We start from the raw sequence: 26,408 nt of genomic DNA, 5'->3' as shown, positions 1-26,408 counted from the left end.
TTGGCAAGCCAAATGTCACTGTAATAACCGTTTGAATAAGGAAACGAAGCTCGTCCCTCATCCGATCTATCTCTCTTGTAGGACGTGGAACTCATTTTCAAATTTGAAAACGTAGTTCCACATTTTTTTATATCGCTGCACTCTCGTATGACTCTCCATGAAATAGGAAGAACAACTAAATAGCTAAATTATTACAAATGTTGTGACAGTGATTTAATAGTTTGCAATTGTGAGAAAATAGAAACATACCAGTGGCTATCTCCTGCACAAAGTCAGGACGTTAGTCGCCAGAGGCACTTCATCAGCTGTGTAGCTAACTGTTAACTTAGGCTCCTGACATAGTTAGCTAGCTTTTCCGTCACTGACATAAAAAGCTTACTTAGCCTGTTTCAATTACCCTAAAGTTGTAGACATGCAGCCCCAAAATTAAGAGGAACCGACTGTTATCAGAAATCAGTCCGTAGATCAGAATGTTTCTCCGCGATCGTTGGGTCAGCTGAGCACAGCAGCTGACTCAGGAGGCTACTGCAATGACTTGTGAATACTCATAATGATGTAAGCATTAGCACTACTAGCTACAGTAGCTTGCTAGTTAGCTTTTGTTGGAAGATTCAGCATTGTGGGCGCGTTTGAGCAGATCACGTGTCAAGTCAGTGACCAAAGTGTGCCTCATTATGGGGATAAACATTTTCGACTTGCGCCTACACGTTGACTCCATGAACTTGACAAAAATCACGTGATCAAAGGTCATGAGGTTTTGACAGCAGTCGCCTGCAAGTTTCTGCAGTTGCTCTTCACCACCTTCATCCTGCAGCCATCGCCTGCATTGTGGGAGGCTCTATTGTCAACCAAACATTAGGGTGTTTTTGTTTCACCCACGCGAACGTGACCATAGATGTGACTGGAACAGGAACCAACTTTGCCACAATACATGTATACAGTGGATATGTACAAATGAATGTGACGTTTCAGGCTCTCTCTTACCAGTTGATTGTACAACGTACACACATATATTTTCAGTTTCTGAGTGTGTGGGGTGTGAGTGTGTTATTTTTGTAGGGTACGAAAATGTGGTTTTCTGTTTGTAAATGTTCATTTGTGTATATGCAATTTGGCCAAAAGAATAATGAAATGAATTACATAAAAAAAAAATCAGATTATTTCTATTGTATGTAAAGAATCCAAACAGTACATCTCTCCACAATAGTGTAAAATCTTCATAAATGTGTTCAATTATAAACCTACTGATGTCTTGCCACAGTTTTCTTACATGCATACAATTCCAAAAAAGATGCAACACTGTTTCTGGGTGGTCATTACAAAAGGAGCAATTTGAGTTGATGTTTTCCTTAAACTTCTTCATATAGTGGTTGGCAGGATAATATTTCTGAATCATTTTAAAGGAAACTTCCTTCATTTTGTTAACAAGTAGGTAATGTGTGTGGCAACATCTAAACTTTTTCCCAACAGATATTATCAATAAATCCATTCCAATAAGGCATGACATAAGGTATAGATACAACATCCTGCTGAAACAAGGATCGTATCGCTCTGTTGTTGAATGGACCAAAAGAGAAACAAATATGCACCTCCCCGATTTCACTCCTCGTCTTTCAGTTGGTGACGTCACCCGCTCTGAGAACTAGAAGTAGTTGTTTCCCTTGCTCTGCAAGGGACACAGCTTTTGTGGAGCAATACATAATGAGGTTTCTTGAGTGGCAGTTGGTAATGTGTTCAGAGGGTCCTTGGCTAAAGCCCTGGTTGGGGCGAGGAGAGGGACGGAAACAATACTGGTACATTAGGATGGACTTAACTCCATAACCAGTCATGATCAAGCCCCTCATTAGCTAGCTAGTACACAGACTGAGAACCCAGACTGCCCGTATATACCTATAGCAGGGCTAGTCAACCAGGGTCTGCAAAAATATTGTAATTTTTTTAAACGTTTTTTTTCCCCCCAGCAATGTTTTAATGGATATCGCTAGCAATAACAGAATAAAGTAATTTTGAATTACATACCTACAGTAGAACATAGGAAAATATATTATTTCTAATGATGTCGACTTCATTTCTAAACTCCTAATATTGAGCAAATTACACTTATTGGAACCAATTACACTCACTGGATTATCTGACAGGCTTCTGCGAATAGGCTACCAGTGCAACAAGTGCCACTGGCTGCTGGTAAGCTTTCTTGACTTCGACATAATGTTTTGCCAACACATGGCTAACCTTTGTTTAACCAGCAAAACAGCTGCTCTTAGCGAAAATGTGTTTGGAGTTACCTCTCTAGGTAATAGGCAATGTTAGAGTTTACACTTCCTCTTCCAATTATAATGTGGGGAGGTCAAAATAATGAAAAATGATCTATGTTGATTACTTCGCTTTGCCATGTTCGTTCACCTGATGATAAGATAAGACGTGAAAAGCATTTTTTTTTTGCTAACATATGATGGAGGTCCCGGGAATGGTATCAAACAGATGGTTTCTATGTGTTCCATGCCATTCCATTTGCTCCGTTCCAGCATTTATTATGAGCCGTCCTCCCCTCAGCAGCCTCCACTGGTCTAAACAAATTGTAAGAAGTTAGGCAGTGAGGATTTGGTCAGCAGCCTAGTTGAACCCTGTTGCATCCCTATTTGTCCTCCCAACCACAGGCAAAGTCAGCCTGTCTATCCCCTGTCCTCATGTGGATTCAGACAGCCCTACTCCTCCAGTCTCCCCAACAGCTCTTCCTACCCCAGGTACAGTATGAGCTGAGCCGCTTCAGTCTGGGGAGGGAATCGCAAAATACATACCCCTTCCAGACCAATGCTTCTACTCCTCCCACCTACCATGTGCCTTTCGCTATTGCCTTGTACAGGTGCCTCCGCAATGTGTGTCCTGTCTTTCTGTGTGTCAACTGCTATAAACTACCCTGCAACTGTGTGGGGACACACATGAAGAGACAACCCGTCTGTTCTCCTGGACAGAAGAGTGAGTGCAGCAGTGTGTCTCCAGTTGCCGTGACAAAGAGAGATGCTATAAACCACTGCAAACTGTCTGCTGTTGACTGTTGTTATTTTAGGCAAAGGCTCAGTCATGAGATCTCTCCTCTGTTACTGTACCTGGCGAGCCAAACATGCTAGCTCAGTTAGCTTCAGAAATATATCCAACTGGAGACATGGTTCACATTTAAATGTCACCAAACATCTATGTCACACCGCATTCTCTTTTTCCCATCAGTTCAGGGTGAATCTGTAGGATTTTACACTAGAAGAATGATGTCTTTTGTATGAATCAGAAAATACATTTAATGACCAGGTATATAAAATATGACTTTCAGGAAATCAAAAACACACATTTCCAACATGGCAACTAAAACGTTCAGTAAAGTTTCAGTAAATGGCACTTTTCAGTCCCAATCCAATAATGAATAAAAATCATATGAATCTCAAAAATATAACACACTGAAAATAAGCCTTTAATGAAACACGAATGAAAACTAGAGCAAGTATATTCATGTTATCTGCTGTATCTACAGCGCAGCCTAGCTTTTGTCTAAGTGTGACCACAGCTCCATCTGCTGGCGTTGGATGAGACTTCTCACAGTCTTAACGCTCTTGAGAGGACTGCCAGGAAGCCCATTCTCTCAGGGCCAACCAACCGCCCGCGTGCTTCAGCGCTTCATGGTCACGTTGCCATATATAAAGACAAAACATATTGTCTGATGCTTTGGTCTCTGTCTCTCTTTGTCTCTCTCGCCCTCCCTCTGTCTCTCCCCTTCTAGGTTCTCTCATTCTCTGATGCTAGGGCCAGGCATGCACTCAACAGGGATCCCCCATCCAGCCATCGTGCCACCTTCAGGCAAACAGGACCATCATGACCATTACGACAGGAACGTGTACGCGTAAGTACCCCCATGGTGAACCCCTGTCTCTACAATGACTCCTAGAGTTAGACACACGTGTCTGTCAAAGGAGATGTGTGATCTGTGTGTGCTAGCTACATGGCATATAATACCGTAGTATCTCATTGATGCATTGAAAGTGTATCAAAAGCTTAGATGGATGAATAGCGCCTTATTGTTTTGATGTTCTTGTGTACATATTCACCACGGGTGTCCCTGTTGATCTTGTTTGTTTTGCTCTGCTCTGCCCCCCCCCCCCCCCCCCCCCCCCCCTCAGTAAGCCACACCAGGAGCCCAAGCGGGAGAAGGAGCCTAAGAAGCCAGTGATCAAGAAGCCTCTGAATGCTTTCATGCTGTACATGAAGGAGATGAGGGCCAAGGTGATCGCTGAGTGCACACTGAAGGAGAGCGCTGCCATCAACCAGATACTTGGCAGAAGGGTGAGCAGCGAGCACACACACACACACACACACACACACACACACACACACATCCATGAATACTCATGCAGCAAAGAGACTCATTCCCAAATCCCTCGTCTCAACCCCTGCTGTTGATTTCACACATGAGAGATGGACTTGAGAGGAATATCTCAGTAATGTGAATTACTACCCTGTGAGTTACCCCCTGCGCGACTGACTGCTGCATATGATACCATTGACCAAGATGCAGAAATATCTCAATGGGATGAATATCATCAAATCAAATAAAACTTTATTTGTCACATGCGCCGAATACAACAAGTGCAGACCTTACTTGCTTACTTACAAGCCCTTAACAACAGTGCAGTTCAAGTAGAGTTAAGAAAATATTTACCAAATAAACTATAGGGGGGGGGGGGGGGGTCAATGTTATAGTCCGGTGGCCATTTGATTAATTGTTCAACAGTCTTATGGCTTGGGGGTAGAAGCTGTTAAGGACCCTTTTGGACCTAGACTTGGTGCTCCGGTACCGCTTGTTGTGCGGTAGCAGAGTAAATAGTCTATGACTTGGGTGACTGGGTGGGTGACGCTCTACCCTCTGTAGTGCCTTACGGTCAGATGCCGAGCAGTTGCCATACCAGGCGGTGATGCAACCAGTCAAGATGCTCTTGCAGCTGTATAACTTTTTGAGGATCTGGGGACCCATACCAAATCTTTTCAGTCTCCTGAGAGGGAGAAGGTTTTGTCGTACCCTCTTCACGACTGTCTTGGTATGTTAAGACCATGGTAGATTGTTGGTGATGTGGACACCAAGGAACTTGAAACCCTCGACCCGCTCCACTACAGCCCTGTTGATGTTAATGGAGGCCTGTTCGGCCCGCCTTTTCCTGTAGTCCACAATCAGCTCCTTTGTCTTACATGATGTTGTCTGTCTCAGAACTTTTCATAGTGGCCCTTCATCTATCCAATGTCACTATATCTTGTGAAATGATTAAATAGTATGAATAAGTTGGTAACCCGTTGTATAAAAGTGATAATGCCCTCGAAGCCGGTGTTTGGAGTATATCTTGGCACAGTTTGCCAATATATCCTCCAAACATCGGCTTATCGGGCATTGTCACTTAATTAGAGTTCTAAGGAGAATAATGAAAGACATTGAAGGTGTGTAGCGCGGAGTGGAATTGACCTTCCACAGAGTTGCATTATTTTCCAGAGAACGCATGGAGCCCCGAGCTGATTGTCCCTTTTATACCATGACTATAATTTAACACGTTTACCATTAGAAATGGGTTCATTTGCTGTTGGAAATGTGTTCAACACCCACTGAAGTAGCTAGCAAGTTTACTAGATAGCTACAGTAGTTGCCATGGTAACCAAACAAACAGACGTGGTAACCAAACAAACAGACGTGGTAACCAAAACGTCAGTCCTAGCTTGCTATTATAAAAATATAATTCAACAATACCAATACTGTTTTCAATTCGACTTTTGCTTTCAAAAGCAGCTCAAACAAAACATGTAAAAATTAACTATAGCTATTGAATTCTACCATGCAAACATACCGTGTGTTATAAGGGAAACAAATGCACACTCTAGAATGCACTTCAGAAAGGAGTATTCAGCAATGCCATGGTATAATTAAGCAATAAGGCCCGAGAAGGTGTGGTATATGGCCAATATGCCAAGGCTAAGGACTGTTCTTAGACTCGACGCAACACGGAGTATACCACAGCCCTTAGCCGTGCTATATTGGCTATATATCACAAACCCCTGAGGTGACTTATTGCTATTATAAACTGGTTGCCAATGTAAGCAGGTAGCCTAGTGGTTAGAGTGTTGGGCCAGTAACCAAAAGGTTGCTGGATTGAATCCCCAAACTGACATCGTAAAAATCTGTCGTTCTGCCCCTGAGCAAGGCAGTTAACCCACTACTCCCCAGGCACTGAAGACATAGCTGTTGATTAAGGCAGCCCCCTGCACCTCTCTTATTCAGAGGGGGTGGGTTAAATGCGGAAAACACATTTCAGTTGAAGGCATTCAATTGTACAACTGACTAGGTACAGTGCCTTGCATAAGTATTCACCCCCTTGGTATTTTTCCTATTTTGTTGCATTACAACCTGTAATTTAAATGAATTTGTATTTGTATTTCATGTAATGGACAAAATAGTCCAAATTGGTGAAGTGAAATTAAAAAAATTACTTGTTTCAAAAAATGTGTATGTATTCACCACCTTTGCTATGAAGCCCCTAAATAACATCTGGTGCAACCACTTACCTTCAGAAGTCACATAATTAGTTAAATAAAGTCCACCTGTGTGCAATCTACGTGTCACGTGATCTATCACATGATCTCAGTATATATACACATGTTCTGAAAGGCCCCAGAGGCTGCAACACCACTAAGCAAGGGGCACCACCAAGCAAGCTGAACCATGAAGATCAAGGCTCTCTCCAAACAGGTCAGGGACAAAGTTGTGGCGAAGTACAGATCAGGGTTAGGTTATAAAAAAATATCAGAAACTTTGAACATCCCACGGAGCACCATTCAATCCATTAATAAAAAATGTAAAGAACATGGCACCACAACAAACCTGCCAAGAGAGGGCCGCCCACCAAAACCTATAGACCAGGCAAGGAGGGCAATAATCAGAGGCAACAAAGAGACCAAAGATAACCCTAAAGGAGCTGCAAAGCTCAACAGAGGAGATTGGAGTATCTGCCCATAGGACCACTTTAAGCCGTACACTCCACAGAGCTGGGCTTTACAGAAGAGTATCCAGAAAAAAGCCATTGCTTAAAGAAAAAAATAAGCAAACACGTTTGGTGTTCGCCAAAAGGCATGTGGGAGACTCCCCAAACATATGGAAGAAGGTACTCTGGTTAGATGAGACAAAAATGTTGCTTTTTGTCCATCAAGGAAAACGCTATATCTTGTGCAAACCCAACACCCCCCATCACCCCGAGAACACCATCCCCACAGTGAAGCATGGTGGTCGCAGTATCATTCTGTGGGGATGTTTTTCATCGGCAGGGACTGGGAAACTGGTCAAAATTGAAGGAATGATGGATGGCACTAAATACAGGGAAATTCTTGAGGGAAACCTGTTTTGGTCTTCCAGAGATTTGAGACTGGGACGGAAATTCCCCTTCCAGCAGGACAATGACCCTGAGCATACTGCTAAAGCAACACTTGAGTGGTTTAAGGAGAAACATTTAAATGTCTTGGAATGGCCTAGTCAAAGCCCAGACCTCAATCCAATTGAGAATCTGTGGTATGATTTAAAGATTGCTGTACACCAGCAGAACCCATCCAACTTGAAGGAGCTGGAGCAGTTTTGCCTTGACGAATGTGCCTATATGTGCCAAGCTTATAGAGACATACCCCAATAGACTTGCAGCTGTAATTACTGCAAAAAGTGGCTCTACAAATTATTGACTTTGGGGTGAATAAGTACGTTTTCTGTTTTTTGTCTTATTTTTTGGTTTGTTTCACAATAAAAAAATATTTTGCATCTTCAAAGGGTATATCAAAGGCGGGTATAGCATGTTATGTATATCAAATTATACAAACCCCCCAAAGATCTATTTTAATTCCAGGTTGTAAGGCAATCTGGAAAAATGCCAAGGGGGGTGAATACTTTCTCAAGCCACTCTATCCCCCTTTTCCTAATTAGAGCAGTAAAAATAAATGTTTTGTTATACCCGTGGTAAACGGTCCGATATACCACGGCTGTTAGCCAATCAGCATTCAGGGCTCGACCCACCCAGTTTATAAAACAATATACGGTGCATTCGGAAAGTATTCAGACCCCTTCACTTTTTCCACATTTTGTTACGTTACTGCCTTATTCTAAAATTGATTATTTAAATAAAAATCCTCATCAATACCCCATAATGATAAAGCAAAAACAGGTTTTTAGAAATTTTTGCAAATGTTTAAAAAAAATGAAACATCACATTTTCATAAGTATTCAGACCCTTTGCTATGAGACTCAACATTAAGCTCAGGTGCATCCTGTTTCCATTGATCATCCTTGAGATGTTTCTACAACTTGACTGGATTCCACCTGTGGTAAATTAAATTGATTGAACATGATTTGGAAAGGCACACACCTGTCTGTATAAGGTCCCACAGTTGACAGTGCATGTCATAGCAAAAACCAAGCCATGAGGTCAAAGGAGTTGTCTGTAGAGCTCCGAGACAGGATGGTGTCGAAGCACAGATCTGGGGAAGGGTTCCAAAACATTTCTGCAGCATTGAAGATCCCCAAGAACCCAGTGCACTGTAATAAGATTAACACATTCCCTCAGCCCTCCTAGCCTCAACAGTTGTCATTGTGCATGTCATTGTCTAGGCCACGTGTCACAAACTCAAGGCCAGGTGCCGGATCCAAATAAAACGACATTGAACTGACGAAAACCAAAACAAACTGTTTAGAAATGGTAATAGCCCTACATTTCTAGTATCTTCACTCTGTCCAGCTTGACAACAGTCATCGAAATGAAATATATACGGTCAGGGAGCATCGAAAATTCCAAAAGCGATGGATAGAGGACTATATTTTGCTAATGATGGCGAGATAATATATTCAATTTTAAGTGCGGCCCTCCGGACCTCAATGAAGACTGAATGCGGCCCGCGGGGAAAATGAGTTTTACGCCCCTGGTCTAGGCTAATGAACAAAACCTAAATGGTATTTTTGTTTTGTGTGTGCGTGTGTGTGTGTGTGTGTGTGTGTGTGTGTGTGTGTGTGTGTGTGTGTGTGTGTGTGTGTGTGTGTGTGTGTGTGCGTGTGTGCGCGGGTGCATTCTTGTGTGTGTCTTCCCTGCAGTGGCACGCTCTGACCCGGGAGGAACAGGCTAAATACTATGAGCTGGCCAGGAAGGAGCGGCAGCTACACATGCAGCTCTACCCCAGCTGGTCCGCCAGAGACAACTACGTAAGGCCCGCCTTTTCCTGGTTACACACACGCAGCATGATCACCCCACCCTGCCACCTGTCAATCAATGAGGCTAGTGGCTACACATAGAAATATCAACATATTGTATCTAATCATATTTATTTGCCGCATTTCCAAGGTTTGGTCACGTATCAGTGCAGACATTGTTAGAGAGACTAGTTTACGACCATATTGTTATGACCAGCGTTATAACCTCTATGACCAGTGTTATAATCTCTTGGCATGCCATTCCTTTAGAGTGGGTTTTGAGAATGAGATAGAGTGTACTGGACATTAGTTGGTCAGACATGGCTGTTCAGCACTGTTCAGTGAGGTGATTTAATTGGCTGTTGAGTGCTTTGCTGTTAGGGACGCATGACGAGCTCCGCTTTTATTACACATAGCATTACACAGTCAGCTGCAAACCTCCCGCTCCCCTCTCATCTCTGTATTACTATAATAGGTTTTTTAACCACTGGTAGTTATATACATGGAGGGCACCTTTGTACTGTTGTAACTGGACCTTAGTATAAGTGCACTGTCTGTGAAATCTGTAATTAGTAGTGGGCTTGTAGACTGAGTTAAGAAGTAGTGTAGTGAATCCCTTGCTTCAAATACTGTGCAGATGAATATGATGTGTATTAGAGAGACATGTCTCTAAGAACGTCTCTGTTATGTGTGTTAGCTTAATGCTGCTTAACTACCCTTCTGTGCTGTGCTCAATTGTGAAGTTGCTGTTGAATTCTTCCAGGAGGCGGGCCTTAGAGAGGGCGCGGGGGAAAAGAATAAAGCTGATTGGGTAGGGCACACATTTTACCCCACTTACCCGCTCTACTAACAGCAGGGTGGCTTTGGCTTGCTCTCCTCCTCAGGCGGTGGGGCGGTGGGGTTCGGATTGTAGAGAGGGAGAGGACTGCTGGGAGCTGGGCTGGAGAGGCTTTCTGGGCTTTGGGGGACCATTATTAGGCTTTACCTCCCTTAGGGCAGGCACAGAGGGGTGGAGGTGGCTTATGTTATGTAAGTTATGCTATGTATCTGGATGTGTTTCTATGGGAGGTGGTTTTCCTGGACTACATAATTGCCAATGTTCGCTCACCCCATATGAAAACAGACCGGATGAGTCACAAAGGGAGAGAGAGCTCACTTTCTTGCTTTCCTGGAGATCTTTTACACAGCCTATTTTCCTTTCCTTGGCTTGATAAAGTTTTGGGGTTTTGTATCATAACACACCATAGGGGCTTGGCTCTCTCATTTCTCTCTGTCTCTTGGCTGTGGATAGTCAGTTAGCTGGTTAGGGTAAAGAGGGTTACGAGCTGGTCGTGGTGGCATTCTCAATGAGGTGAAATGTGCATGAAGCTTTTACTGCTGCATCTGATTTAGTATCAAATCAGATGAATATGATGCAACGTACTGTGGATAATGTTTTTATGTGAAGGTAAATGTCACTATTTAACACTTGAATGTATGTTTCCCTGCATGTTTCTTCATATTTCAAAGATGGGAAAATACAGCCAGAGACAATATTGTCCCAAAACGCATTAGAATTAATGGCAACTCTATAATAATAGAATAGAATAAAATAGTAACGCTATTCCAAGTCGAGGTCGCGACCCCTTGATAAGAAATGGAAATGCAATGAATTAAAATGACCCATTTTAAGGCTGTGCCATTACATTTGGGGTGAGGTGGGGTCGTGAGAATGTCTTGGGGGGAAAAATGGGGTCCCCAGAAATTCTGGCTGAAAAAATGGGCTCGCCGCTGAAAAAGTTTGAATACCAATGCTTTATTGTGACCGTATAGATAACACTTTATTTGAATAGTCCCAAGCAGATGGTTGGTAGATGTTCAGTAGATACTACCAACAACAATGATAATAATAATAATCATCGATTTATTTTATATAGAGCTTTTAATTACAAGTCAAATCTTAAAGTCGCTTTACAAACAAAATAATAAATTAAAAAAATTAACAAAACAAATATAGGGATTTGGCAGTTCTTGGGCGAAGGTCTTCCACAACTTTAGATGAAAGACAGTTCAGAAATGTAGTATCTTGAGAGGAGGGAACATAGATGGTACAGCCAGGCAGGGAGATAGAGACATCAGACAGACAGGCCACAGAGCTCTTCATCAGCCCCCTCATCATACTCAACAGTCACAGCTCTTCCTCCTCCGTGGGTACACTCTTAGAAAAAAGGGTTTCAAAAGGGTTCTTCGGCTGTCCCCATAGGAAAACCCTTTTTTGATTCCAGATCTGTGAAAAGGGTTTTTACATGGAACCCAAAACGCTACTATTTGGAACCAAAGGGGTTCTACCTGGAACCAACAAGGGTTCCTTCAACGGGTTCTCCAATGGGGACAGCGGAAGAACCGATTTGGGTTCTAGATAGCACCATTTTTTCTAAGAGCGTATGATGGATCGTCCACTACTGAAATGTACCACGCACCTGGGTGATGCTTCGGCACTGTAAAACGCCATTAAGACCACGCCACCTCAGCAGTGGTTCAGAAAAGCCCTCAACAAAACGAGCCTTTAGGAACTGGGGCAGGGTGTGAAAAATCATTTTAGCCAGCTTGCCAAGCCAAATATAAACTGGTTTGCCATAATCAGTCCTGCAATTTCGTGGGTCAGCACCAGATATTTCAGTTGATCCATTTTTTATTTCACCTTTATTTTACCAGGCAGGTCAGTTAAAAGAAAAAATGTATTATTTTCAATGACGGCCTAGGAACAGTGGGTTAACTGCCTTGTTCAGGGGCAGAACGACAGATTTTCACCATGTCAGCTCGGGTATTCAATCTTGCAACCTTTCGGTTACTAGTCCAACGCTCTAACCACTAGGCTACCTGCCGCCCCATTTATCAACAAGTTATCAACAACAACAAAAAAAGTTTGATTCAAAAATGCAATTAAAAACACTTAAAAACAATAAATATGTACAATATTTACAGAGCTCTCTGCCAAGGCTACCTCACGGCGCCATGGCAACCACGGACCGCAGCAACTTAATAATTAATTTAATATATAATATTATTATTATTATGTATATTATATTATTATTAATTCATTAACATAAGATGTTCAATAAATGTCATCAAAATGTCAACTAACTATCCACTAACAACAACCCTCAACTTAGAAAACAGTTGCTTATCAACAGACGATTTTATCTGAAGCGACTTAATCATGCATACATTTGACATATGGGTGGTCAAGGGAATCGAACCTACTACCCTGACGTTCCAAGCGTCACACTCTACCAACTGAGATACAAAGGACCACTAGTTCTGCTACAGTCTTAACCCCTTCCCAGACACAAGCCAGAAAACCCGGGTAGTCATGTGATCTGTTAGCAAAACAGGAAGTCAAGGTCCACCTACGCAGTCGTGGGGTTTTCTTCCGCAAGCCGTAACCACACACACACAATGCTTTAGGGAGCAGTGAGGGTAGATGCGTCTAGGCATCCAAGAGCTGTTCCCACATCCTCTCCCCAATATGAGACTTTAGACTTTATGACTCTCCTCATGTGAACAACCCCAACCATACTATTAAGGCCCCACTGTATAGCCCATGGAGTTTACAGCAATATTACTATAGATCATTCGAGTTCTTTCCCTTCTCTTCTCTTCTGCTGTCATTGTAACTTGTGGCCTAAGTGATCATAAAGTGCCCTCAGACCCCCCTTCCACGACTTGTGAATTGGGCCGTCTCTGGTACAGTTGACTTAAGTCTCATGAACATGGTGAATATCACGACGTGGTTCTCCCATGGTCTTCATCGAGATGTCACTGACAGATACTGTCCCGGTGGTGTATAGGACCCCGTCCCCCCTACTGACTCTCTGTGCGTTTGGTCGTGTGTTCCAACAGGGCAAGAAGAAGAGAAGAAAAAGAGAGAAGCAGCAGGACTCCACCACAGGTAATGTTCAATTAACAACCTTCAACATCCTCTAAGGCCAAACCACCACGCTTCAATACAATATACCAAAACTTCAAGCCCTATTCTAGCGTTTGAAACAACTTCACTGGTCGACTATCCTCTACTCGGACTGGGTCTCTGCTACTCTTAACTCGCCGAGTTTGAACGCATGGCAGACTTCCCACTTGAAGTGTTCCTCTCTTCCCTAGTGTCCTCAATGCCTGTTGTGAATGGAGCTCCTGCTCCCTTTACTCTGTTCTGGCTGCAGTTATGGGTTGTTGTTGTTGACTCCTGCTCAGTAATTGGGGACTAACAGTCTGGTTTGATGGCTCTCTGTTTTACCATCTCTGTCAATGCGTCAACGTCTGCCCTGACCTCTTTATCTGATCTGATCTGCTCTGCTCTCTCTCTCTCTCTCTCTCTCTCTCTCTCTCTCTCTCTGTCTCTCTCTCTCTCTCTCTCTCTCTCTCTCTTGCTCTCTCTTCAACTCTTCCTCTCTTTCCTTACTTCTTTCCTATGCGCATGTTGCCTTGTGCTCAGACCCTGGCTCTCCTAAGAAATGCAGAGCTCGCTTCGGCCTCAACCAACAAACGGACTGGTGTGGTCCCTGCAGGTGTGTATCTCTCGCCCTCTCGCTCTGCTACCCCTCTCTCCCTCTGTGAGCGTGCCTCAGCCCACTGCTGTGCTCTGCTCTGCATGCACTCATCTCACTAACCCTGTGACCCACGTCGCCCCCTACAGGTAGAGAACCCCAGCGTACTGGGGTGTCAGGAGGCTGTATTATTGGAAACTAAAGCTGCTTTGCTGGCTGGTGATGGGGTGGGTGTCTCCTCAGGGATTTGTGGGGGATGATGGGTGATGATGATCAAAGGAAAGTGGGAGAGAGGTCCTGTAGGTCTGAGGGGAGGAAAGGGATTCACACATAGAGTTGAAGTCGGAAGTTTACATACACTTTGGTTAGAGTCGTTAAAACTCGCTTTTCAACCACTCCACAAATTTCTTGTTAACAAACTATGGTTTGGCAAGTTGGTTAGGAAATCTACTTTGCGCATGACACAAGTAATTTCTCCAACAATTGTTTACAGACAGATTATTTCACTTATAATTCACTGTATCACAATTCCAGTGGGTCAGAAGTTTACATACACTAAGTTGACTGTGCCTTCAAACAACTTGTAAAATTCCAGAAAAGGATGTCATGGCTTTAGAAGTTTCTGATAGGCTAATTGACATCATTTGAGTCAATTGGAGGTGTACCTGTGGATGTATTTCAAGGCCTACCTTCAAACTCAGTGCCTCTTTGCTTGACATCATGGGAAGATCAAAAGAAATCAGCCAAGACCTCAGAAAATAATTGTAGACCTCCACAAGTCTGGTTCATCCTTGGGACTAATTTCCAAACGCCCGAAGGTACCACGTTCATCTGTACAAACAATAGTATGCAAGTATAAACACCATGGGACCACGCAGCCGTCATATCGCTCAGGAAGGAGACGCATTCTGTCTCCTAGAGATGAACGTACTTGGGTGCAAATCAATCCCAGAACAACAGCAAAGGACCTTGTGAAGATGCTGGAGGAAACAGGTACAAAGTATCTATATCCACAGTTAAATGAGTCCTATATCGACATAACCTGAAAGGCCGCTCAGCAACGAAGAAGCCACTGCTCCAAAACCACCATAAAAAAGCCAGACTACAGTTTGCAACTGCACATGGGGACAAAGATCGTACTTTTTGGAGAAATGTCCTCTGGTCTGATGAAACAAAAATATAACTGTTTGTCCATAATGACCATCGTTATGTTTGGAGGAAAAAGGGGGAGGCTTGCAAGCCGAAGAACACCATCCCAAACGTGAAGCATGGTGGTGGCAGCATTATGTTGTGGGGGTGCTTTGCTGCAGGAGGGACTGATGCACTTCACAAAATAGATGGCATAATGAGGATGGAAAATTATGTGGATATATTGAAGCAGCATCTCAAGACATCAGTTAAAGCTTGGTCGCAAATGGGTCTTCCAAATGGACAATGACCCCAAGCATACTTCCAAAGTTGTGTCAAAATGGCTTAATGACAACAAAGTCAAGGTATTGGAGTGGCCATCACAAAGCCCTGACCTCAATCCTATAGAAAATGTGTGGGCAGAACTGAAAAAGCGCGTGCGAGCAAGGAGGCCTACAAACCTGACTCCGTTACACCAGTTCTGTCAGGAGGATTGGGCCAAAATTCACCCAACTTATTGTGGGAAGCTTGTGGAAGGCTACCCAAAACGTTTGACACAAGTTAAACAATTTAAAGGCAATGCTACCAAATACTAATTAAATGTATGTAAACTTCTGACCCACTGGGAATGTGATGAAATAAATAAAAGCTGAAATATGTCATTCTCTCTACTATTATTCTGACATTTCACATTCTTAAAATAAAGCGGTGATCCTAACTGACCTAAGACAGGGCATTTTTACTGGGATTAAATGTCAGGAATTGTGAAAAAAACAGAGTTTAAATGTATTTGGCTAAGGTGTATGTAAACTTCCGACTTCAACTGCAGCTGTTCTCTGCTTAAAACAGATATTTATTGATTATGCTATTGGTAGAAATGACAAAGCAGGCATTTTTTAAATGTATTTACAGTGGATGGAGGATCAGTCATGCTCATCATCAGTGCCTTTTTTTTTAACAACTCAATCTCTTCTCCTTTATTCCTTTACACATCTGCACACTCAAAGTCACATCAGTGTAGAGGTATCTGCCCTGCCTTCCCCACCATGCCGTCACATCATGGAAATCTCCTGACCACTGTGCGTGTTGTATGTGTGTTGTGCTGCAAGAGAACAAAGGGAGGTGAATGTGGTTAGAGCGAATCCTGATCACCGCAGATGAACGCACACACAGACACACACAATCTCGCACATGCACCGCCGCTCTGCACTTTGATGCCATTTCTCATGCTCATCTGCCTTCAACTTTCTCCATTCATGCGGTCAGGCAGTGCAGCTTTTGATAGTGAACTCTGACATTTAGAATCGCTCTCTCTTCCTCCCCATCTCTAAATATTTCCTCGCACCTTCTCTTGCGCAGGCACTAAGTGACTCATGTTGGGTTCTGGTAATAATCATGGGATATGGCGTGACGCTTTGGTTTTAACGAAGAGGCAAACAACCGTTGTTCACTTTCAATTTAGCTTAGAAAACAACATTTCTAATGATCACGAGAACAACCACAAAAATCATTCACGATTTGAAGGAAATGGTGGTGGATGATCTATGAAAACATATTTGATGGTATTCAATGGATTTTCTCTTTTGGGGTCTTCAAACTCAATTCAAATCATGTTGAAAACAGTAAAAAAAAAGTTCATTTTGGTGACGCTTTGCATCCACGCTTTATTCACAGATAACTCTCTTGACTGTTCCTAGGAGGAAAAAGAAGTGCATTCGATACCTTCAAGGAGGATGGTGCGCCAGCCCCACTTCTTCCGATGGAAGCGCTATAGACTCGCCCCCCTCCCCCGTCGACGGCGTCCCCCCTCAGCACCCCTCCCTGCCCAGCTCGCCCTCGCCTGCTTCCCCCTCACACATCCCTCTGCACCTCCAGCCCAGCAAACAACACACACCCCGTATCCTCTTAAAACCCAAGACCACAGAACTCAAAGCTTTAATAGAATCATCCCAACAGCACGACAATCTCAATCATCATCATCATGACTGTACCCTGCCCAAGTCTCACTAGCCAGCCTCACCTGTCCTGTCCCCTCTCACACTTCCTCGCACCATCCCAACACCCCGCCGGATAGACAGACAAAGCCCAACGTCATCCGGACCAAACAAGGAGTGGGGAGCAAAACGCTGGAGAAAAGACCTTCACCACAAACATCCAAAAACAATGACAGAGCTTTGTGTCTGGGAGAGGATGCTGACTTCTGACTGATTTACTCAGTGCTCATGTCATTTTAATATTGCCGGAATGATAACTGCTTCTCTTCCTCACTGCCTAAAATCGAATTGATTCCATTTCCAAAGATTTTTACAGAGGAGTACGGTACTCCTCCTTTTCATAAGACTTTCAGACGTGTCAAAGGAACCTTTTCCAGAATAGATAGTATTTATATTGATTAATGATGTCGTATAAGGTTGAAGCTTCAAGGTAGTGACAGTGTTTTTCACTGTGTCGACATGTTCTTGTCTCCCCTCGGAGAGACTCATCTCTATGTTATGTTCATTTGTTTTAGGCACTTCCTGCTTGTCAGTCAAATTCTTGCTAGATACATTATTTTGATGTAGGCCCCTCACAGAGAATTAAAACATCATTGGTGTTTGTTCATAAGGATGCAGTTTGGGAGATTAATTTGTTTCCTGGTGTCAAAAAGCCTCCATTATATAATAAAAAATGAAATTCGGCAGTCCTAAACTGCCTCTGTCTGACTGAACATTCTATAATCCGGGGTTTCTAAAACTATGGGTCAGGACCTAAAGTGAGACTCTGGGATGTTAGAGGTGGGTCGCAATTTATGAGAATACATCTACATTCATACACTATTTCTTCTTAATTTGGTTCAATGGAGGACGATTTGAGTCACAAGAGGACTGTTAATTTCTCATTTGGGTCTCAAGCTGAAAAAGAGTAAAGAACCCTGCTGTAAACTAAAGACCAAATGAGTACTATATTTCATTGTGTTGTAAAGCTGTTGAATTCCCTACATAAAATGTATGTTTTGTTATGTAAAAGAATGAACTTTTTCTCCCAAAGTTGTTTCTTCAGTCTCTAATTTCAGTTTTCCACTAAAAGCAATATATAATTTATTTTACACCCATCTTCTCAGAGAAAAACACATTTTGTGCATAAGTTTTGCATTAGCTTTTTCTTTCATTGAAGTTATCAGAGCTGTGTCAATCCTTTTCAGTGTGTTCATGTTCCACCTAAGTGTACCAAAAATATATGTGAAAAACAATGGCTTTAATTTACTGCTTGCAAGTGTCAAACCCTGCTTACTTTGGAGATACTGTAGGCGGTGTACAGCAAGGCTTTTCTGTTTGTTCAATCAATGTCTAGTCCATCAGAGGGTGCTCTAATGTTAACACACATCTTAGATTTGGGGACTGCTCGTATCAGAACGACCACACATAAAAAAGGTGTACTGATGTGTCTTTTCAATTTTTTTTTTACACATTGAAAGACTTCTGCCTTTGATGTGCTCATTTTTGTTCGATGTATTAAAGTATTTTGAAAATCTGGATCAGTTTCCTCACTATTTCCCCATTAGATGTACAATCACAAACAGCAGCAGACAGACATTATTTTAAGTAATTTATTAACTCCTGGAATTCAATGGTTGTTAACCCTAAATGTCATCTTCAGAGCAGAACTGAGAAAATATTCCAATAGTACTAAGCTTGGTAAATACCATAAGTTGAGTGACAAACAGATCGCACACATTTACTTCTTCGACAAGCACTTCCAATCCACAGGACATTTTGCACATGTTTACCCCCACTTCAAATCTCCTACGACAGCTTGTCTCTTTATCACGACTTTAAGAAGACAGCACAGAAGAGGCTGCATTTACAAAATTCTGCACTGCGCTATCATTTCAGTCAAAAAAAAGCAATTTATTCAGTTGACAAAAAAAAGAAAGATATTCGGTAAAAAAAAAAAAAACAACTATAGCAATTCAAAAAAGGAGTTAAATTGTAAAGACCAGACTATGCATCTCATGTGAATATGTGAAGTAACATTTGTAAAAACATGAAATAGCTTATTAAATTATTTTTGCACAAGCAATAGAAATGGTCATGCTATGGAGTACATAAGGGGGGGGGCGCTCTAATAGACTATGATGTAATATTACAACGTATGAACAGCGCAGTGCAACCAGTTAATGGAACAATCCTTTCAGTGTGTTAGTGTTGGCATGATCCTCCTTTATTTCTCTTCACACCACTGGTTCTCCTTGCGTACCTGTGGGGGGAAGCAGCACACACTGTCACATGGCTCAAATGTATATTATCACAAGGCAGCTCCGCATTCAGGACTGCGATTCTGCCCTAAATAACACCGTATTCATTTTATATACTACTTTTGACCAGGGCCTATAGGGCCCGTCAAAAAAAGTAGTGCACTGTGACTGTATAGGGTGCCGTGTGGGACATCCTGAAAACCACATAAGGGCGTATTACCTGGGCTTCCTCCTCCTCTGTGAAGTCATTTTTGATATTGAACGTCTTCCTGATCTCCTCTGGGGTCTTGCCTTTTATCATGTTGGCCACCGTCTTGCAGGTAACATCTAGCAGTCCTTTGATGTCCAAATAGTTTGCGGCCTAAACATTAAAACAATTATTATAATAATGGGAGGATGAGGATGAAAAGAAAACAACTGCAAATACTGCCTTTCAAGTGAACTACTGCAGCCCTGGGCTTAGGCCGAGTAAACAGGTCTCGGGAGCTGGGTAAAACCTACTACTCAAATGACAGACTTGTGTTACAGTTCCTAGAAGCCCTGAGCGCTACAAGAACATATTGCGCAAATCACTACACAAGAGCCATGCAAGGCTGCTTGTTTAACTTCATATGCACATAGCTGATACTTCCTGAGCCGCTTACACACAGGAAGAGAAAACGCAGCCGTCTCCATGCGTTTCTACGCTAAGCCGGTGGCAGATTTGTCTCCCACCTCGGCGGCAGCAGCACAGGGAGGGACGGCACATGCACAGGGAATTTCTCTGACACTCAAATTCAAATATTTGCCACCTGTGCCTCCCCTCGGTGACCAATCAAATTACAGGGAGATGGATCCCTTTTTCTGGGGTGTTTCATTGGATAATCCAGTGGTTTCATAGTGGAGGTGTTTTGTACCACCAGAGTTTAAGATTTTGGATAAAGTGTCGGCAACTTTATTGACTGTGTGTGTTAGGCTCTTTAGTAATGACCTACTACTACCTCCAGTTATAACTTTATTAAGCACCTACTAGCTTAACTGGTGTGGTATGTTCAGCTAAGCCATTGCCTAAATTCAAGACCTGAGACACTTCCACTTTGTATGTGTACAGGTGTCAAACTGTTTCTGTGAGTGAGTGGCAGGGGGGGTGGGGTGGTAGGTACACACCAGAATGAGTTCGAAGAGGGTCCCTTGGTCCACTTTGAGGAATTCCTGGTCCCAGACGGGAATGTCGTCCGTCCTCTTCTCCTTGTTCTCGTCATCCTCGGGGGGAGGGGGGTCATCTTTATGGTGGGTGCACCACTGGATCACCTGGAGGGAGGAAACGGAAGTGAGAAAGGAAACATGAAAAGGAACCACTATTCCTGGCGCACAGTCCGTGAATCAACAATCAGACACGCCGGGGCATCCATCTCCCACGGAGTTCAGTTTCAGAGGCCTAACTTGAGGACGGAGGTCAGAGCAGTTCTGTTTAGAGCCGTATGCTTCTGGCAGAGAGACACATGCTATTATACAGATGTAAGAAACAACAACAAAAAACCCGACATTAATTAAGTCTGGCAGACAATGTATAATTGTCTGACCATGCAAACATTTCCCCAAACAAAATGTAATTCATTAGCCACAAGGATACAGTTGCTGAACAAAGCAGCAGAAACAACATCAGCTTGTCCCTCAGTTGGAGACATGCACAAGACAGCATGAAACAATTCAACTGGGAGATGGAATAACAAAAATCATCTTTAATCCCACATCCCTTCACACAGTATAAATCCAATGAACACCGTCTACACCTTCAGCAGACAATCACACCATTTGATTTCTAGAGATTCGGACAGGCACAGATGACCAGTTGCATTTGTTCTTTCACATTGTAGACTGTGCCCAAGGCCAACTATCCCAACCATCTGTCCTCGAGCAAGGCTGCTCCTGTAAGTCGCTCTGGATAAGAGCGTCTGCTAAGTAATGTAATGATCGTGCATGGACCCTCACAGTGCCTCCCACATAGGTACGGATCCCTGTTACAGGTTTGGGAAAGTCATTCTGCCTACACGTTTGGCGTACATTGGTTTAAATAGTGCACAAATGTTTCACTTCCTGGAAAATCATCTAGTAGAAAAGGCTAAGAAGGGTTTGGGTTCAATTGAATAGTGCCGCTATGGATAGAAGTGATGTGCAACTAAACTGATAAAAGTGGAAATAGAGATAAGATAGCCCCAGCTCTGGTTGGGAGGAGGCACTTTACCTAAGGTTATCAATGTCCAACTCCCAACAGTTTGCCTGTCCCTCAGTCCATTGCACCAGATATGGGATAACTGTCAGACAGTGAGTCCACTTGCCTTCTTGAGGATGGCTGCATTCACATTCGGGAGGGGGACTGGATCATCATCTCCTTCATCATCCATACCCAAATCTGTCAAAGACAACCATTAGACAAGCACACAGATACTGCCAGACAGTTTTGATAGCTGTACTTTAAATCAAATTGTATTTGTCACATGCGCCGAATACAACAGGTACAACACCTTCCCACAAAATGCTTACTTACAAGCCCTTAACCAACAATACAGTTCAAGAAATAGAGTTCAGAAAATATTTACTATATACATCTTCAAATAACAAGATTTTCACATTAATATAGGGTGTCGAATCAAAAATGCATCTTTTGACCAATGGGTAAAATAATATGTACATTTTGTAGATGATCCTCTATGAAAACCAATGGTCCAAATCTCAAGTCTATATCCAATCAGATAAAATGTTATTGGTCACATGTGCCGAATACAACAGGCATAAACTTTACAGTGAAATGCTTACTTACGAGCCCATTCCCAACAATACAATAAAAAACAAATATTTGCACCAAAAAAAAAGGAAACAGTAACACAAAATAATGAGGCTATACACAAGGAGTACCAGTACCAAGTCTATGTGCATGGGTACAAGGTAGTTGAGGTAATACAGTATGTACACGTGGGTAGGCAATCAGGATATATAAGAAACTGAGTAGCAAATCAAATCAAAATCAAATCAAATGTATTTATATAGCCCTTCGTACATCAGCTGATATCTCAAAGTGCTGTACAGAAACCCAGCCTAAAACCCCAAACAGCAAGCAATGCAGGTGTAGAAGCACGTAGCAGCAGTGTGAAGTGTGAAAGTGGTTCTGTGTGAGAGAGTGTGTGTGTGGCGTCAATATGCTTGTGTATGTTTTGTGTGTGAGCGTATGTAGTGTGTGTTGGAGTGTCAGTGTAGTATGTGTGAGTCTGTGGGTAGAGTCTAGTGGGTGTGCATAGAGCCAGTGCAAAACAATTCAGATACATAAATAAAGGAGATCGATGTAAACTGTCCAGGTGGCCATTTGATTAACTGTTCAGCAGTCTTAAGGCTTGAAGCTGTTCAGGTGCCTTTTGATCCCAGACGGTACCACTTGCTGTGCAGTAGCAGAGAAAAGAGACTATGACTTGGGTGGCTGGAGTCTGACTATTTTTAGAGCCTTCCTCTGACACCACCCGGTATAGAAGTCCTGGATGGCAGGGAACTCTGCCCAGTACATCCAGTGATGTACTGGGCCGTACATGATGTACTGGGCCGTATGCACTACCCTCTGTATTGCCTTGCAGTCAGATGACAAGCAGTTGCCATACCAAGCGGTGATGTAGCCAGTCAAGATGCCTTCATTGGTGCAGCTATGTAACTTTGAGGATCTGAGGACCCCTGCCAAATCTTTTCAGCCTCCATTCAAAACTTACTGGGAGTTACAAGTTACCCTTGTTGGATGGTCAAAATTTGCATGAATAAATCAATGGAGGCCAGAGAAGAAGAAAAAAAGTTCCCAAAAATATGAAAAACAGCATTGTCAGCTAGGCTGGATGCTGTGCGAGAATTAAGGCTACCTGACAGGGTCACCGGTGAACTCATCATCTTTCTTCTCAAATCCAGAGGACATAAAACAATATAGAGGTAAGATAAATATCGATTATATCGATATCGACATGAGGTAGTATTTTAATTTTTTTGTATACACTGTTAAAACTCCAATAACCTTTGATGGGATTAAGGTAGTTTAATGGGGTTTTGACCATTGGTTTTCTTAGAGGAGTAACAACATAATTAACATGTTTTACCCACTGGTCAAAATATGCGTTTCGATTTGAACACCCTACTCATGTTACAACCACATGATCACAACAGAGTACATAGCTACATACCTTCCAGCATTGTCTTTATCGTAACAGACTGCTTTGCTATTTCCACATCCACCTCAAAGATCTCTCCATCTGAGCTTTGCAGTTTAATTGTGGGCATCTGTAAAACAGGAAAACTTTGTCAGTTTCAGGCTTCGCGTTAGCTAGCGGGGTAATGAACTACATTTTATAAACTACGTTTTATATAGGGTGACAGGCGAGCCCTGTATTCGGCTTACTGACAAGGGAACAGTTACGCTACCTTAGCTACCGTTAAGGTGGCTAGTTAGTAATTGGCTACGTTAGCTAACGTTAAGGTGGCTAGTTAGCTATTTCCAATCCTAGTTAGATAACGTTACTGTAGTCAGACAAGTAACGCCAGTTAATAGGTACCCAAACACTTGCCAGCCAAGTTCATGTTTCGGTAGACAGGCAAGTTAGTTAACTAACTAAGTAGTTCTACCTAGCTACGTTACCAGTTCACGCAACTGACTGTATAACGTTAGCGTGTGAAGCTAGCTAACGTTATCCAGCTAACTCAACATAGCTATCTAGCTTCGATTCCAGTCTGTTTCATGAACTAGGTACAGTAGTTAGCATTAACTTGTTTGGTTACTAACTACACATGCAGCCTGGGCAACTGTAAACACCCAGGATATCTGAAACAGGCATAGGCTGAAATTAGATTCAATACTAGCGCTACACTGTAAGTGGTAATAATTTCAGGTAACAGTAAGCTAACTAGTTAGCTACGTTAACCTTAGCCTGCTGTGCTAGCTGACAACGACTAGCTAACGACGTCGTCAGCAAGGCCTCGTCTTAGCAACCATATTCAAGTCATTTATATTTTCATTTAGATATAGGAACACTACATTTAAAACACAACTTATTTCACCAAGACATGCAACTAAATGGTGGTTACTTACTGCGATTTTTTTTAAAGCAAATCTAGATATAAAATGTTAAACGTCAACAGGGCCAGACCGAAGCACAGGTAATCACTGAAGCTGTGCTAGCTGCGCTTTGTCAAATGGAGCAGGTCGTCTTGTGATATGCCTGTGAGTGATTTCCCCCATTGACATTAAGGCAGAATTTCACGTAATATTTATTAACATGATTGTCTTCTAATGTTATTTTTGTAATATTTTGTGCATTCTGTTCATTTTTGCGTCCAAAATATATACAATTATAGTATTATATGCACATTGTTGCTCTTTCATGATGTGTACTGCTCAGGTTCTGTCAATTTGTCCCAGCACAAAAACAAATTACCGTAATTGTTTTACTCTCTTTGTGCAGTCATATTAGCCAAGATGTTAGTATTTTTTCAATGCCATGACAGTAATTGTTTAATGTAAATATGCCTACACTTTGTTGTTGCAGTACTTGAATAGTAGGCCTATGAAGTATTGCATATAACATGTAGCTATAAATATTATGTAAAATATTATTCGCATATATAAAATACTATTCACGACAATGATCACTGATTCACAATCACACCTTTACCTTGACCGACATTCCTAGTTGTAATGTTGAGTCCTGCCGTGAGATGGCACTCTTTCCACATTATTTGTATATTATTATTTCCATGGTATCTTCTTCACTTATAATATTTAGGTGGGTGCTTAATATTTGCATTATATTCATGTGTGAATTGGAAATGTTTTTTTTTTGCATATACCAACTCCCCCTAAGACACCCTTCCGATCAATGGAGCATTTTTTTTATTTCACCTTTATTTAACCATGTAGGCCAGTTGAGAACAAGTTCTCATTTCCAACTGCAACCTGGCAAAGATAAAGCAAAGCAGTGCGACACAAACAACAACACAGAGTTACACATGGAATAAACAAATGTACAGTCAATAACACAATAGAAATAATCTATATACAGTGTGTGCAAATCAGGTAAGATAAGGGAGGTAAGGCAATAAATAGGCCATAGTGGCAAAGTAATTACAATTGAGCAATTAAACACTGGAGTGATAGATGTGCAGAAGATGAATGTGCAAGTACAGATACTGGGGTGCAAAGGAGAAGAAAAAAAAGAACAATATGGGGATGAGGTAGTTGGATGGGCTATTTAAAGATGGGCTATCTACAGGTGCAATGATCTGTGAGCTGCTCTGACAGCTGCTGCTTAAAAGTTAGTGAGGGAGATATGTTTCTCCAGCTTCAGTGATTTTTGCAATTCGTTCCAGTCATTGGCAGCAGAGAACTAGCCTTTGAAAAAACTAGCCTTTGCTTTCCTAACTGCCTGTGTATATTGGTTCATAACTTCCCTGAAGTTGCATATCGTGGGGGCTATTCGATGCTAATGCAGTACGCCACTGGATTGTTTTGTGCTGGTCAAGGGCAGTCAGGTCTGGAGTGAACCAAGGGCTATATCTGTTCCTGGTTCTACATTTTTTGAATGGGGCATGCTTATTTAAGATGGTGAGGAAAGCACTTTTAAAGAATAACCAGGCATCCTCTACTGACGGAATGAGGTCAATATCCTTCCAGGATACCCGGGCCAGGTCGATTAGAAAGGCCTGCTCGCTGAAGTGTTTAGGGAGCGTTTTACAGTGATGAGGGGTGGTCGTTTGACCGCAGACCCATTACGGACGCAGGCAATGCAGCAATGATCGCTGAGATCCTGGTTGAAGACAGCAGAGGGCTATTTAGAGTGCAGGTTGGTCAGCATGATATCTATGAGGGTGCCCATGTTTACAGATTTAGGGTTGTACCTGGTGGGTTCCTTGATAATTTAGTGTTAAGTGCCTTGTCAAGGGCACATGGGACAGATTTTTCAACTAGATTGTTCAGGATTTGAACTAGCATACTTTCACTTACTGGCCCAACATTCTAACCACTAGACTACCTGCAACCCTTTATCAACAGTAACACATTCTTATGGGAAATAAGTGGTGAACAGGTTGGACCATTAGAAGTATTTATCACTACTATGTGATAAAAAATTATCAGTGTAGTTATTACTTAGCTATGTAAAATTAGAATTAGTGTAGTAGCAACAAAATACATATATTCAGCATCCATGGAAGCTTTATTCTTCACCCTTTCTCCCAAAATCAATCATGGTTTTGGTCATTTTATGTAGGCATATGACTTACT

General features: G+C 42.3%; 2 protein-coding genes across 17 annotated transcripts in view; one reads left to right on the top strand and one right to left on the bottom strand.

The window, feature by feature from the left end:
* LOC110537729 (transcription factor 7-like 2) overlaps positions 1–18,404 on the top strand; it is a 69,362-nt gene extending 50,958 nt beyond the window's left edge. The window contains exons 6-13 of one of the 16 annotated variants that reach the window (XM_021624064.3): positions 2,658–2,744; positions 3,770–3,889; positions 4,167–4,329; positions 9,146–9,253; positions 10,005–10,052; positions 13,124–13,172; positions 13,713–13,785; positions 16,590–18,404. In XM_021624064.3, coding sequence (XP_021479739.3) covers positions 2,658–2,744; positions 3,770–3,889; positions 4,167–4,329; positions 9,146–9,253; positions 10,005–10,052; positions 13,124–13,172; positions 13,713–13,785; positions 16,590–16,902 — 961 coding nt within the window. In that variant the 3' untranslated portion in view covers positions 16,903–18,404. Of the gene's footprint in view, positions 1–2,657; positions 2,745–3,769; positions 3,890–4,166; positions 4,330–9,145; positions 9,254–10,004; positions 10,053–13,123; positions 13,173–13,712; positions 13,786–16,566 lie in introns of all 16 variants that reach the window. The other 15 variants (XM_021624069.3, XM_021624066.3, XM_090192731.1 and 12 more) reach the window with 15 other exon arrangements.
* Positions 18,405–18,464: 60 nt separating this feature from the next.
* LOC110537730 (S-phase kinase-associated protein 1) lies at positions 18,465–24,561 on the bottom strand. Its single transcript, XM_021624075.3, has 6 exons — positions 24,219–24,561; positions 23,317–23,413; positions 21,445–21,518; positions 20,273–20,416; positions 19,347–19,487; positions 18,465–19,128 (listed from the first exon to the last, which is right to left on the bottom strand). Exons 2-6 carry the CDS (start codon positions 23,411–23,413, stop codon positions 19,093–19,095), a joined length of 492 nt encoding a protein of 163 aa, XP_021479750.1. The 5' UTR covers positions 24,219–24,561; the 3' UTR covers positions 18,465–19,092.
* Positions 24,562–26,408: the final 1,847 nt, after the last annotated feature.

The sequence above is a fragment of the Oncorhynchus mykiss genome, chromosome 12 (assembly GCF_057628025.1).
Source record: "Oncorhynchus mykiss isolate SJ-2025 chromosome 12, ASM5762802v1, whole genome shotgun sequence".
In the NCBI taxonomy this organism is placed as follows: Eukaryota; Metazoa; Chordata; class Actinopteri; order Salmoniformes; family Salmonidae; genus Oncorhynchus; species Oncorhynchus mykiss.
This window is presented reverse-complemented; position numbering and strand designations above follow the sequence as displayed.

Excerpts from the sequence above, each read along its gene's own strand:
- LOC110537730 (XM_021624075.3), bottom strand. The coding sequence starts at position 23,413 with ATGCCCACAATTAAACTGCAAAGCTCAGATGGAGAGATCTTTGAGGTG. Across the intron at positions 20,417-21,444 it reads ATGCAGCCATCCTCAAGAAG|GTGATCCAGTGGTGCACCCA; the intron begins GCAAGTGGACTC and ends TCCTCCCTCCAG. Across the intron at positions 19,129-19,346 it reads CAGAGGAGGAGGAAGCCCAG|GTACGCAAGGAGAACCAGTG; the intron begins GTAATACGCCCT and ends TTCCCCCCACAG.